We start from the raw sequence: 15,963 nt of genomic DNA on the forward strand, positions 1-15,963 counted from the left end.
GTTCATAGGGGTTGTTTAGAAATAATTACATATATATTTTATATATATCCTGTGTGGTGTCCTTTCATTTGGTATTAAAGGGGTTACATATGGTAAAACAGCTGGCTTCACATGCCCTCTTGAGTTTAGCCTAAGACTGCTTTGTCCATGCTCCCACTAGGATAGCTGGTCTATAAGGTTGACTTTACAACCATCACCATAAGGGTGGTTTGGACTGGTGCAAGGTGCTCACTAGAATAGTGAACATCATATACCAGGCCAACTTCTCACACCTAATACCAAATGTACCGAATATTTTTACAAACTGACATCTGCCAGAATATGAGTTTTTCAGAGACAAACGGTTATGTGAATCTGATGTCTCTGTTTTATATTCTTTAAGTTGTTATTGGGTACCTTAAATGAATTCTTAAATTTAAAATTTTCGTTTCTTTGTGTTGATTAATTTTTTTCTATCTTTTGGAAACATGTATGAAAGCTTGATGTAATTTTGTTTTAAGATCAAATCAATATTATGTTGATCAGTTGTTGCGTGGCGCCTAAAAGGAGTGGGGCCCATAGGTCGCTGCCTACTTAATCTATTTGGTAATCCAGAACTGCGAATGATACTACCATGAGGGTGGTGCTTTATATACTGGGGTTTTGTGGTTAATGGCCTGTTGTTATTTACTTTACGTGATTTTGCCTCATTGATACTGCCGTGGGGAAAGTTTATTACATACTGGTACATTGCAGATACGTATCTGAGCACGAGTATGGTGACTTGCCTACTGTAAAATTGTAATACTGGCTTAGGGGTGGGGCTTCAAGTACTGGGGTAGTGCCGCCAATGCCCTAGATAAATTGGCATTAGATAATGTGACAATTAGTTATCCGTACTAGAGAAGGTTCTTTGGGAAAAGTAGGTACTTATCTGGGGTTGTGCTGTACATTCCAGTTCAGTGTGGAACCTGGCTTAGCTATGGAACTATTCATCCTGAGACAACACTGACTTGGCTGTGGTGCTTCACATATTGAGATGATAAAAAAGTTCAAGTCAGTGTCCTGGAGAATAGGTATTATTGGCCCTTTATGTACTGTACCATGTGGGTACTGTTTCCGATCTGCCCGTAAATTATGTTGATTCCGAGGCAGTAGATTTGATAAACTATTGTAAAATACATTTATTCTAAACTTTTCTATAGGGGGGAGGCGATATTGTGTCCTCTTGAAATAAGGTTGGCTTCGCTTGCTACATTCATGTGGTGTATGCAATTTATAGGTGCTGTTAAAAATAATGTTTCAGAATCCTGGTAATGTATGGGCTGAAAGGATTGCAACAAGACAAGTGCTATTGGGCAAAGGTCAGGACTGTCTGAAGGTGTCACAACATATATTGGTTTACTTTGCAGTTCAGGACAAACATCTTTTCACAGAACTCTACCATTCCACCTGTAAAGTAACGACCGTCTCCCTGCCAATCTTCTGCATTTTTAATTTGTAGTAACCTCACCACACTCCACTCATAGATACATGCATCAAACATGCTTCCTTCAGATTATGATGCTGCTAAGTACATCCGAGCACACCACCACCAGCCAACTACATAAGGTCAAACAGAAAGTCAAAAGTCTGTAGTCAAGAAAGTAGTTGTGCAGTGTAAGTTGTCCCATTGCCCACTTACCCGTCTCGCCCTAAGTGTATTAAGCAAATAATAATATGCAGTACTCTGGATTAATCCCTCTTTTCTTTCTGTTTCATAGGCAACCGGACAAGCTGATTGTGGTCTGGACCCGGCGGAACCGACGCATCTGCTCCAAGGTGGGTCATATTCTTGAATTTTCAGAATATATGACGTTACAACGTAAACAACTACAACTCATGCCATTACAACACATTTTTAAAAACTACCATTACTACGCATTTCATTACAATGCATACAATTACAACACATAATACTTTTAGGTCAACAGTAGGGTAAGTGTTGGCTTGTGTAGGGGTAAAAATTACTATTCTCACTCCAGTAGGGAAAGTGTTGGATAGCGTAGGGGAATAAATTACTATTCCCACTCCAATAAGTGCAACAGTAGAAAAAGTGTTGGATAGCGTAGGGGTAAAAACGTACTAATCCCACTCCTGAGAGTGCAACTTTAGAGAAAGTGTTGGATACTGTAGGGGTAAAAATTACTATTCCCATCTACCCCCAAACCCATGCCCACCCTAAAAAATAAAAAATCTCTATTACTTTCCTTATAATGCGTTGTAATGGCATGCATTGTAATGGTATGAGTTGTAATGGAATGCATTGTAGTGACATGCGTTGTAATGGCATGCGTTGTAATGGCATGCGTTGTAATGGCATGCGTTGTAATGGAATGCATTGTAGTGACATGCGTTGTAATGGCATGTGTTGTAATGGCATGCGATGTAAAGGCAGTTGTGTTGTGCTAGCTGCATTGTAAAAGCAGTGCGATGTAATGACTGCGTTTTAAGGGATATTTCCCGAATTTCCAATGTGTTCCCCAAATCTTATGCATATGCAGCCGCTATGTAGCTAGCTAGCGCTCTTAGTAGCTGCCAACTGGCCTCTGTCTTTAGTGTGACTTTAAATCAGTCTTGGTTTTTCACTTAGTCAGAGAAAAGCATGCTTGGAAGTGAAGGCTCCCTCTTTTCATGGGGTAAAATAAATAAACAAGTTCTAGCACAATGAGGGTCTAATTGTGAGTTTTTCAGCTTCGCTGTCCTATTATTTTGACACAGGGAATATTGACAGCGCATTGAGCTGTTACCCCCCAAGGCAACATTACCTCCAAATTTTTTGTTTTCCTGTTCGCAATGAGGGATAACCATCTACAGCAGAGTTTTTGAACCATACGTTAGAAAGACTTTCTCTTTTTCTGACCAGTTTTTCTTATTTCTATCTCATAGATTTTTCATGACAAATTCTGGACACGGAAAATGTGTGGATAATTTTACTTAGCAGAAGAAGAAGAAATTCACTTTTATTTTTGATTTGGTTTAAATCATAAAAAAGAGCAGCATTACTGCTAAAACACATAAAATCCATAAGCAAGATACAGATTAATTAATGAATTCTTGTTAAAATTTGTGATAAAAACTATTTTTTCTCCTAAAACAGAGTATAACTGGTTCCTTCAGTCTTGTAATAGTGAGTTAGGCTATAGGATACGTAGTTCTTGTGTGAGCTGCAAGCTGATTAACTACAATTGAGCACTTTGCGTGCTTAGTCGATTCATATTCTCTGTCTCTCTTTTCTAGTTCGTTAGCAGCTAGACTCAAAAACTTTATTGCTTTGCATGCCAATTGTACAGTCGAACCTCCCAAACATTTTATTATGGCGGATCTGCAGGCCCTTATTTGTTGTCTTTTCATTATTGGCCGTGAAAGTTATTTCCGTGTGGTTAACAATGCCGGACAAATACAAAGTAGGTGGAGCAAGGATTTGTCTCCTTGTCCACAAAGGCGGCAGTCCATTGTCGGCCAAGTCTGTTTCCATTTTGGGGTGAGGTATTTTGTTGAATAAACTCCCAGTCTCAATAATGTCAGTTGCTGCTTCATGCGAGTTGCAAAATGTTCTGACAGTTAAGGTTGAGGCTTTAACATTTTGTATGTTGGCAGCACAATCCATGCATTGATTTTCATGGTCAATGAGGCTTTATTCTTTTCTTGAGATATTTGATTGATCGTTATATTGACTATTCGTTTGAACTCTGAGTAGGATAGTGTGCCAAGCTTCCTCTAACTTTAAAGCTTCCATCGATTGCTTTAAAAATGTGTGAACTGAGTTGCTCAACCTGGATTGCCTTTTAACCTCTAGCCAGCAGCAGTGTGCCAGGGACTCTTCCACTGCTGCCCGCATTCTCCAGTAGTATTTTAACAGCGCTCCTTGTCTTGACGGAATCTGTTTTTTTAACTCAAATTCTAGTCTGATCCGGGCTTGAGAAATGTAGCGCGGAATTTTAAATAGGTTTTTGAAGAGGCTAGTTTGGGCGATGTTCAGACTTATGGCATCCTTTGTGTTTAAGAGTTTTGAACCATACGTGATTGAAGGTAGGTATTTTGCTGCCACAACCTTTAATAGATGGGCCGTCGAACTGTCACTGAGTTTTTTTTGTAAAATTTTGAATGCAAATAATAACTGTTTTGCTTTTGTTTTCCGCTGTTCTATGTATTGCTTATAGTTAAGATGGTGATCCAAATTACTCCCAGGTATTTATATGTTCCCACCTGGTCCAAGCGGTTGCTACTGATCATCTAAGTGAATTTTGGTATTTTTTTTGTGGACTCAAAAAACAGATAATCTTTGTTTTTTTGAAGTTTATGTCTAATTGATTTGAAACCGTATATTCTGCTAGTTGGTTTATCAGTCGTTGGAGGCCGCTTGGGGTTTGAGATAGCAGCACAATGTCGTCGGCATATTGCAGACTTACTATTCTCACGTTCCCCAGTTTTGAGGGGGTCACCTAAAGTCGAACGTAAATTGTCGTCCAAGTCAGCTGTATATATATTGAATATACAGGGGGCTAAAACGCACCCCTGTTTTAAGCCGTTGGTAGTGGTAATTTTGTTTGTTACAGTTCGACCGTCTCCATTTGAACCCATGTTTTTGAATAGAGGTTAATTATTGCATTCAGCAGGTCAGTAGGGACTCCCTAAGATTCCATTTTTCCCCACAGGGTTCGTCTGGGGACCTTGTCGAAGACTGCCTTGAAGTCCACAAAACATGCATACAAAACTTTAGAGTTTGCGATGGCTTGATTAGCCAAATGCATAACGGCAGAAATATTTGTTAATGTGCCCATTCCTGCTCCGAAGCCTGTTTGTGTGATGGGGATCAGTTTAGAATGTCAACTCAATCCTCTAGGTCATTCAGCAAGTTTGCAACATAGATTTTTGCCTCAACATCAATGAGGGCTATTAGCCTGTAATTTGAGGGGTTTGAACGAGCTCCTGATTTAAATATCGGATGTAATATGCTTCCTCGCCAGGAATCTGGTATTGTGTGAGATTCCAGAATATGAGTGAACAGTGATCATAGATGTTTAGACCAAAATGCTGGATCTTTTTTAAATAGGGCGTTGGGCAGGCCATTTGGTCCCTGTGCCCCGTCAGACCTCTGTTTTTTATAGCATTCAATACTTGTATTTGTGTGATCTGTAGATCAAGGGTTGATTGATCTGAATCTGGAGTATCAGATTGACCTCGCTGTGGTGTGCCTTCAGGTTGTTCAACTTGGAGGTTACTGTGATCTTTCAAATTCGATTTGCTACTCTTGCATTATGAGACCTTCAAGGTTAATTTCGGTGTCTGAGCTGTCCCTTTCTCTCCAACTGAGATGTCTCTGGGAATACTGGCGCTGCGCCGTCTCGCCTTCGGTGTGTCATTTTTGACGATAGCCCCAGGGCTTTCTGGGTGTTGAATGTGGCTTCTGTGTGAGCTCTCCATGCGTGCTCCATTATATCAGAGTTGTGGTACCGATTTTTTCCATTTGATAAGACATTAATTTGTGCCCAAAACTCTTTTGAATTTTGTTGTCGGCTAACGTGGAGCATTTTTGTCCAAAGTTGTTCGTTATATGTGCGTTTTGCCGCACAAATCTCTTTTTTTAAGTCGCTTTTCATTTGTTTGATTGTGGTCAGGGCCTGCTGAAAGGGTTGTTGGCCTTGAGTTCGGATTTGCCTGAGAGCTTTATTTAGTTGTCTTTTTTTTGTCCTTAGGGCATGTGTGTACCATACAGACCTGCTTGTCCTGGCGGATTTTTGGTATCTGGGACAATGTGAAAACATTCTATACAGACTATTGATAAGTGACTCCCAGGCCTCTATCCCTAATGGTTTTGCATTGGTAGCCGCCAATTGTGCCGAGCAGAGCTCCATAATCGCATCTACTGTATTATTGCTCCATGTTAACCGATTTAAATTATACAATTGGGTGAATTGGGTGAGGGCACTAGTTGGCTGAGACTTTTCTCGAATGTTGGTTAATATAAAAGATTGGGGGTAGTGGTCGCTATCTACTCTTTCTATTATTTGAAAGTTTGTGATGAAGGGAAATAGGTCTGGGTCTACTAGAGTGAAGTCGATAGTTGCTCCGGATTTTGCCGTAACTCTTGTAAAAGCCGCCGGGGTGTCTTGTGGGCCTCGACCATTTAAAGTATACAATGATTGCTTATCCAATAATGCAGCACATTTTTTGCCCGAAGTGTCACGTCTAGTTGTATTTCCATTCCCGACCTTTATATGAGTGGGTAGGTATTTTTCTTGGGCTTGCATCAAATTATGTTGAAGTCCCCGGACAGTATTATATGGGCATGTGGGTAAATTAGCTTTAGGGTTTTGATGGCGGCAACCAATTGTTGGATGTCTCTCCCCTTATTTATGAGCTGGGTGCATATAGATGTTCAAAATTAGCAACATGCAAGTAATGGAGACTGTAAGTATAATACATTGCAACCAGCAGGAGTCTAAGTCGATGTTTTCTTCTAGCCATGGTATATCTGTTGAGATATAAATTGATAGGCCACCTTTTGCTCTTCCGCAAGCTGACTCCTTTTTTGCTGGAATATGATGTTCTTTGTAGCCTACAATTGGGGTGTGTGTTATCTGCCAGGTTTCTTGCAATAGCAGTATGTCGTACTGTAGAATGAAGTCAGTGAAATCGTTCTCCTCTATTTTTGATGCTAGGCCGTTCACATTCCAGGAACAGATTTTACAGTCCTGCAATATTTTTGGGTTTTTATGGATTGTTTTTATTCATGCTGCTCCTTGTTGTGTATTTAGGGATCTCCAGTGCTGGTTGTCCTCTTTGTTAGCTGTTTCTGAGTGTGAGAATGTAATCGTGATTTGTCTTGTAGCTTGAGCTTCATCCTTTATTTGGCCCAGATTCTCAGGACCTTTTGCTCCTTTTAGTACATCTTTTTCAGCAGATTTGGGTGCAACCCCCGTTGCATTTGTGTTGGTATTACTAGGCTACTTGGAATGAGGCAACTAGTGGTTTTGACTAATCGTGTCCCTCATGACATGGGCCAAAGCATAGCTATGGCAATGGGTGCTACAGGCCAGGACAGAGCTGCAGTGGTGGAGCTGGGTGTAATATGAGTACTGGAATAACAGGAAGTGATGCTGCACAGGAACGAGGTTTATCAGAGGATCTGTGTGTGAGTACCAGTGTGCTAGAATAGCAAGGGAGGCTGCTGAGCTGTGTAGTGAGCTATCCGACCACAAGTAGGTAGATGCTCTCTGTCACATGCACCTGCAGGCCGGGCTTGATCAAGGGATGAATAAGTGGGAGTAGGAAAGCTCGTGGTCCCTTCCCACTTTCCCTCCATGCACCTGCGTGTTGTGTGCCAGTGCTGCATGTGTGACCTTGTGGTCTGACTTTACCTTCTACATTGTTTGACTTTGATTGGCCCGTCGCCTCGCCTCACCTGCAATCAAGCGATCGGCACAGGAGGAGTTTAATCAGTGTAGGGCTGCCAGCCTTAGATGGGCTGGCCTGCCCAAATTGTCCCGTGCAATTTACATGGCTGCTGCAGTCACTCATCCCCCGCCATGGGAGAACAGAGGCCCGGCAAGGAAGATATCACATTCACCATAGACTAAATCATTGGATGTCTCAAAAGAGCCCAATGGTTCTCCAAGATGGAGCTCAACGCTGGGCATAACCAGCTTCTCCTTGTTCTGTTGAGTCACAATATATACTTTGGAATGAACCTGGGGCTCATGAGGTACAAGAGACTAAACTCTGGGATTTCCTCTGGTTACGAGCTCTTCTAGAATGTAGTGATAGAGACACTATCTGGACTGAACAGTGCACTCAACATGAGTGATGACATCCTGGTACACTCCGAAACAATAGAGGAGCAATACAACCACGTGAAAGCAACCCAGTAAAGACTCTCAGATCATCATCTCACACTACAGCGAAAGAAGTGCAAGTTCTTCGAACAGTAAGTTGAATTCTTTGGATACATATTTTCTAAAGAGGGGATTAAGATTGACCTGAAGAAGTCACATGACATATGGAATGCCCTGGCTCCGGAATCGGTGACCAAAGTCAGAAGCTTCTTATGGATGATGAATTATTGCAGTCTCTTCATCCCAAACCTGGCAGCTGTAATGGATTTGCTGTGAGTCCTCATGAAAGCCTAGGCCAGGTGTGAGTAGGGACCCACCCACAAGGACACATTCCAAAAGGTGAAAAAAAACCTGCTGTGGATACTATAATGGCATATTGCAAACCTCTTATCAAGACTGAGTTAGTGGCTGATGCAAGCCTAGTGGAGCTCTCAGCTGCCCTGTACAGAAGCAACGAAAGGACATATGGGCTCCACTAGCCTTTGCAAGCCAGCCAGTTACTAAAGCAAAAGTTCAATATGCTCAAATCGAGAACGAATATGTGGCAATTTAATGGGGATGGTGCTACTTCCATCTATACCGATATGTCAAAAGTTTCTATGCCACTCAGACCATATAGCCGTAGGTTTCAAGGCACTTCCCAGGGCCCACGGTGCAAAATCAATAAATAGGTAGTACAGCTCCAACAGAACAACCTGTCCATCACTATAGACCAGTAGTTAACAACCCTAACCACTATCTTTGAAGGCACCCCAGGGGAGTGCACAGACAACAGCCATCGGGCGAGCAGCAGAAACCAAGGAGTATGTAAAACCATCATGCAGACAGCCTGCCAGAATGCAGTTATACTTAATGACTGTATAACCCACAAAACCCAGCAAAGCGAGTGTTTCAGAAGATGAAGCTATCACTTCAGTAAAACCTGTGAAAGACGTTTTTGGTCCACCTTTGGGTACATGATACCCAGACCCTAAAGACATTCCTGCGGCTGCGTTGAGCACAGAACTGACCATCACCTGCAAGGTGCTCGTCCATAGAGAGCACTGCATGGTGGTCCCCTGAGCACTGCAAAGTGCAGTCAGTGCCCTTGCCCAACAAGGGGTGGCCACGACCAAAGCAAGACTTACAGAGAAGTTGTGGCTGCCTAGAGAAACCACAACCTGGATGTAGCTGTGGAGGAAATGGTTGCTGGATGTCAAATGAACACTATGCAGACAGACCCGCCTCTGTTTTAATCGAATGTCCTTGTATGTCACTGTTGACCAAACTCAGTGCCGATGCTGGTCCTCATTGATGCCCACCAACATTTCCTGTGGCTGAGCTGGTGATTACCACGGTATTTGAGCAAGTGAGATCACAGTTGGAAAATATCCTTGCTCTCTGTAGGTCGCCACTGGAAATCAGGCTGAACAATTGAACCTCTTTTCTAGCGTAGCAAATTCCATAACTACCTAAGGTGCTTAGAGATCAGCCACTGCAAGATCATTGCCAGGTGGTCACAAGACAAATGAAACTGTGCAGCGTTTTATGCTCATCCTTAATAAGTCGTTTCACATAGGGCGAGGCGAAGGTGAGGACCCAGACTAGGAACTTTATATGCTTTTGCGAATATACCGGAACACCCCTCACTGTGTAACCGAGTGCACCAAGGACACCCTTCTATTTTGAGGGCCGCTCAGAGGTTCAATTTCAGCTGTTCCTCAGTGGTCTGCCCTTTCTGAGTGCGGATGCCAGTCAACGGTGCCGGAAGCCCAGTCACTTTGAAGCCAGATGACGGGGAGCCACCAGCCCAAAGCTTCGAGAAGGAAACCAGGAGATGATAAGAGACTGCCCCCCGGGTGAGCATTCCAAACCCTTTTCGAAAAGGAAGATTGAACTTTTATGAAAGTGAGGGGAACACAGATAACAGCCTAAAATGGCAGAGAAACGCTGACCCGGGATGTTTCCTGATTGAAGGCTGTCCAGAGGAATGAAGAAATAGGACCATGAATAACTAGGAGAGGTCTCCAGACTGCCAGTAACCCAGGAGTCTGCACCTTGCAGTATGGCAGAAGAAAAGAGAGGAGTTTAACAAGCAAAACTCACCCACCGTCCCAACCTCCCCTCTGGCCAAACCAATGTTAGCCATGCAAGATGGACTCCCTGCACCGAATGATGTGACTCCCACCACCTGGAGAGGGTGGATGACTTTTGTGCTCCAATCAGCAGTATAACATGAGGCCCCATCAGGTACCTAACAAGCTGAGAGACTATGTGTGCCTATGGTGGGTACTCTACAAGCACAACATCCCGGAAAACCATCTGGGTATAATCCAAATTGGGGAAGTACTGAGTAACCCGGCCACAATGGTAAGGCATCCCCATGTTACAGGCACCTGGAGCTTGTGCTCGGCTGAAGAGAAAACAAATGGGATAGGACACGCTCATGGCCCCTCCCACACTTATCACAATGCACCTGATGATTGTGTGCCAGCGCTGATTATGTGACCCTCCACCTGCCTCTGCCTTCCGCAGGCGGACTGGGGTGCCTCAGTAAAGCTGAATATGCTGGCCCCAACACTGTACGTGCAGGAGCTGTGCTGATGGACGTATAGGCGCATGGTAGTAGCACTGCAGGAGTGCTGCAGCACCCCTAAAATAACCATGCTGGAGTTCTAAAGGTGAATGAGTGTTGAAAATAACCTTAAATTCTGTTTTCATCTTGTCACATTTGCTGCGCGTTCAAAGACTGAGGTCAAATGTCAGCCGAGTTGTCTGAAAAATTGCTGCTTATTCTTTTGACATGGAGACTGAGGTTTACTTTTCTTTCTCTGACTGCAAATTGTGAGAATTTGCTCAAGTGAACTATGACAATCTTGTTGGAGTGAAAGGAGACAGCGAAAAGAAAAGCTGTAAAATATCGTTTTTTTCCTTAACATATAACAACATGTATATACCTGTACTTGAACTGTACATACATTTCAAACTAAATAAGTACTTGGGAAAGCATGGGAATCACTGTTTTTGTTTTCCTAGTGATGTTCAAATGACAAATATTCACTGAAACCCAATTTCCACACATTCTTGTTTGTGTGCTACATAGTGTTATTCTTAAAACTGCATATTTGAGCAAATGTAGTGGTCATTTCAGTTGAAAATGTGCTGTCTGTAATGACATAAAACGAACTCAGTATTCTTGAGTAATATATTTGTGGCATTGTGCTCCAAAATCCAACTCCAGTTACACACTTACCACTTGCAAAATGGACGTGGCTCACTTGTGACACTTGTTCTTTGTGTGACGCTTGGATTTTTCAGAATCCCTATGACTTCAGTGATGTAACATTGATGGCAGCACCCCCAATCTGAAAATTGTGCCAGCAGCACTGGGTGGAAGGTTGGGGCTGTGCTGTAGGCCAGAATGTTCATTGGAAGTCAGTACCGGGCTGCCAATGCCAGTATTACATTGGCATATCCGAAATAGAAAATGAGAGCGAGCCACTCGCCCGCCAAATGAGGGGTATTGAAAAGATGTGGGCAAGGGCCAGTATGACATGAAAAGCTATTTTGCATGGCTCCTTTATGGGTTGCGCCGGCCACCCATAGTCTAAGTACATTTCATCCACGTGTTTTCACGTTGCCGAAGACTTGACTAACAGAAAGAAAGGAAGCAGTTGTTTAAGTGACATTATACGCTTATAACATGATCACATTTATTTTATCGATATTGGTCATTCTTTTTATAAAAACAATAGACCTCTTTTAAAATAACATAAAAAAGGTGCGGTTATACGCTGCTCCTTAGTGGCACGTGGTACGTATAAATTAATACCACGCAAGAGCAAGACAGCCACACGCTATCTTGCTGTGTGTTTTTAAAGGTAAATTCAGCCAACCAACAAGCACTGACCCACCATGAAAATACGAAATGTGCGCCATCATCAAGTGAATGGTCGCACTGGTCTTGTCTTCTTGAGCAAAAGTGACGCCACAAGTCAGGCGAATGAATCTGTCCGTGTCTACGATTTAGTACAGACAGGCAGACTTTTTATTGTAATCCCCCCCCCCCCCACACACACACACAAAGGTGGCAGTGTTAGTGGCACTGGCAGGGGGTAACTGGTGTTTATGACGTGCTGGTTTCAGGCCCGCCGCGCGCTGGCCAGCCTTTATTTACTTCTATCCTTGTCATTCTTACTGTAGAGACTCATAGCGTCAGTGTGAAAGGTTACACCGGAGGTTAAATTATATGCCTGGAGTCAGACGTGATCTAATACGCAGGGCGGGGCCTTGGAGGCACGTGATGATAGCGTGCTCTGCAGACGTCAGGCTCCTCTGAGTGCGTCATGTAAGGTTGTTAAAATGCCGTGTGCTCGGCGAGGAAATGCCTGAAAGGTAAAACGGAAAATATCAAATGAGTCAAGCGAGCTGCCTTATGTTTGGCTGATCTCAGTGCTGGTGAACATGCTAAGACTTATGGAGGGCCATAACCTGTGTGGACAGACCTACCCAACAAGGACATTTGAGAACCATCCCTCAACGGCTTTAAACCCCGAGCAACAAACATCTTATCACAAAACCAAATAATACCAAATGCAACAACATTCTTGGCAGCGCTTAGTGCATTGGTATGGCAGGGATACGACTCTCAGAGCACTTGGGTAAACTATTTACCATGCCGCCTTCCTCCATCTCGCTCCAGCTATCTCACAGAGTCAACCAAAGCCTACAAAACAACAATAATGCTCCTCCAATCTCACTTCCCTTTGACATTCCCACATACGCGACCTAATCCCCCTGGTGCATACTACCTATCCCACGTGTAGCATCTGCTCTCATCGAGTCTCCCAATCAACCTGAATGCCATTGCGGATACATGTGCCCTAATGGAGCCATCGTACACCTTCAATTCCCCATTAAGGTAAACAAAAAAACAAATGCCATCCAGCAGATGGATCAAATCATCAAGTATTTCCTGCAACAATTTTCCGGTTTCGTCCCATATTGCAGCACAGAGACCACAATAATTAAGGTGGTGTCCACTTTTCATTAATCACAAAAGCACCACCCTCCATCTTTTGAGTACACTTTCAGCTGTCACTCAGCTAACTGAGATCAGCCCGCTGTCATTACGCAAAAGAGACACACAGAGAGTGCTTCAGTAGTTTTCCTACATCTTGTATTGATACAAGATTGTCCTGATATACCCCAGAGGTTCCATGCCTACCACTCATTTGCTGCCAATCCTCTTTCTTTAAATCTTCACCTTGTACATGGAGTCCTCCTTACTAAGCAAGAATTATGATCAAACAATATGCCAATTACATAACTGTCTGAAAGTCCATAATCAAGACCTCCATCTACTCAAGGAATTCTTTCTCCAAATCCATGCCTTCCTACCAAAGTTCAGTCTGACTAAAATGAAATGAAACATGAAATGAAACTAATTTATAAAGCACACAAATATCAAATGGTATCTTGGCACTAGAGGCAATAGATCCACCTAAGATAGGAATCAGAAAACAGCATAGGGGAACCACAAACACTGCGGAAAAATGCCAGGTTTTAAGGGCCTTTCTAAAGGGCAGATGATTCTTAAGGCTAGTTAAGTGGTGTGGAAGGGTGCTCCACAGCTTAGCCGTGGCCACTGAGAAGGATCTTCCTCCCCATCTTACCTTTCCGAAATACAGGAACCACCGCCATAATATGCTTGGCAGAGTAGCAAAGTGGAGTGGTCTGCTCTACAAGTTGCAATAAAATTTGGTGCTGATAGCTCAAAGTGCTGAACTGTACAGGGTTTTATGAGCAATACACAAGGCTTTAAAAGTGATTTGCTGACTAACTGGAAGCCAGTGCAGCTTAGCAAGCGCAGTGGAAACTGGGAATTCCTAGTATAAGCCTTGCCGTTGCATTCTGAACAGTTTGAAGTTTCTTAATCAAATACTGGTTGATATTTAGATAAAGGGCATTGCAGTAATGGGTCCTCAAAGAGTTCAGTGCCAAAACTGCTGATTGTGGGATGTAAGGAAAATGTCCCACACTATTCTGACCATATTAAAACAGAATGATGCTGTCCGGCTCACCTGTAGATCAAAGGAAAGTAAATGGCCAACCATGACCCCAAGGGTTTATGCAGATTTCACTGGAGAAGGCAACCCTCCCAACTCATCTGGCTGCCAGTTGCTGTTCCAGATCGAGGGCTAACTTCCAAAGTCAATAATCACAGTTTTATTAGCATTTAACTTAAGGCAATTATCCCTCATCCAGACGGAGCTGGCTTCACACAGTTATTAAAATTAATGGCTATTGAGTGCCTATCCTCTGTGATTGATGTAGGGATTTGCGTATCATCAACGAGGGAAAATACCTAAAGACAAAATTATCGGATCAGCTTCACTAGGGGAAATATATAAATTGAACAATGTGGTACTTAGTGAGGACCCCTGCTGACCCCACAAGGAAGGGCAAAAGGTTTGGATTTCAGCTGACCACAGGCTACTGTCTGTGTTCGATCCGTTAAGAATGGCTTTAGAAGATTCAAGGCAGTGTCTTTAAAGCCCAACTGAGCTAAGTAGGACATGAGTAACACCCGGATCACCATGTTGAAGGCTGTGGACAGATCTAACAAGATCAATGCCGCAGCCTGACCCGCAACAACCAGCGCTCTGATGTTATCTACACCAAGACCAAGGTGGTTTCGGTGCTATGGCCACTACAAAACCTAAATTGTGAAGGGTCCAGTAACTAATGGTCCTCCATAAATGCCATCAACTGCACATTAAAATGTTTCTAGAATTTTTGTCGGAACTGGAAGCAGTGATGTAGGCCGGTAGTTTTTCATGTGCTTAGGATCCAAATTCGTTATTTTAAATAGAGACCTTTCTGCTGCCTCTTTCCATGGCTTAGGGAAGCATCCAGTCAAGATGGAGTGGTTTATGGTAGAGGTCAGAGGCCCTGCCAATCTTTGTGCAATCAGATGGATAATTTAGGTTGAAAAGATGAAAATATTGGTTCAATTACCAAGTTCTCTTCCCTCACTGTGGTATGAACAATATACTGCGGGCCTTACCCTCTGGAGTTTTATATATTTCCCTCTGACTGCTCGTTTTCACAAATTCAGCATGTATAGTCAGGATTATCGACTGAAAAAAAGTGTCACATTATCACAAAAACTCTGAGTGACATCTGAATTATTTAGGTACTTTGGGGATGACATTGTATTTATTATCTTCAACAACCCTCTGGACGAGTTTGGAACGTTAATAATTTTCTCAGTGCAAAATGTTGATTTTTCCTCGACAATGGTATGCTTATAGTCTCTGATCAGAATTTTATTAAAACAATCTTTTTTCTGGAAGCTCACATTCTCTTTCTTGCCAAACTCGTTCTTGTCTACAACACATTTCTCTTAGAGATTTAAGTCAGTCTGAAAACCAGGGAGAAGTGGGCTTTTCCCTATATCAATATCTGACCCTAATTGGAGCGACCAAATCCAAGACCTAGCTAAGCCAGCCTAAAAATTGACATCAGCATTGTCATGTGAATTTCTACTACTAGGGGTACTTGAGAACCCTGTCTCTGCAGACCTTTCTAGTCACGGCTTAAACATTTCTTGAACAGTTTTCTACAGGCCGCCCCGTAAGGGGGTTTCCTAGTCAATGAAAAAATGACTGTGTGGTGATCCAACCAACTTAGAGGTAGTGGCCCCTCAAACCTCAGCAGTGGATTGTTAGAGAAAATTCCATCCAACGTGTGTGCTGCACAATACGTTGGCTCATTAACTAATTGGGTAAGGCCTTCAAGATACACGCTATGACGAATACTCATAAAACCTGATAAAAGTTCACCCTTCTAATCATACTACAAGTCTGACTCCAGAACTACCACCCAGCCCTGGTCGTCTCTCACCTAGACAGTCACAATGCCTTCTGCTCACCTGGCTTCACATGGAGACCATGTACGTACTTCTTACATGCTACCTCTCAACTCATGAAAGGGCTGAAAATGTACAACTATATAACCACGCCCCAATGACCTGCATTTATGGATCTTCCAGACCTTTATCACCCACAAGACTGGTTACATCACATATGAGCACTACCACCTACGGCACAAGCCTATATCACAA

General features: G+C 42.9%; 1 protein-coding gene across 5 annotated transcripts in view; it reads left to right on the plus strand.

The window, feature by feature from the left end:
- EHBP1L1 (EH domain binding protein 1 like 1) overlaps positions 1-15,963 on the plus strand; it is a 289,110-nt gene that overhangs the window by 118,811 nt on the left and 154,336 nt on the right. For all 5 annotated transcript variants that reach the window (XM_086938343.1, XM_086938339.1, XM_086938341.1 and 2 more), the window contains one exon: positions 1,743-1,800. In XM_086938343.1, the coding sequence (XP_086794469.1) occupies positions 1,743-1,800 (58 nt within the window). The remainder of the gene's footprint in view (positions 1-1,742; positions 1,801-15,963) is intronic.

Source organism: Lissotriton vulgaris, chromosome 9, assembly GCF_964263255.1.
Source record: "Lissotriton vulgaris chromosome 9, aLisVul1.2, whole genome shotgun sequence".
Lineage (NCBI taxonomy): Eukaryota > Metazoa > Chordata > Amphibia > Caudata > Salamandridae > Lissotriton > Lissotriton vulgaris.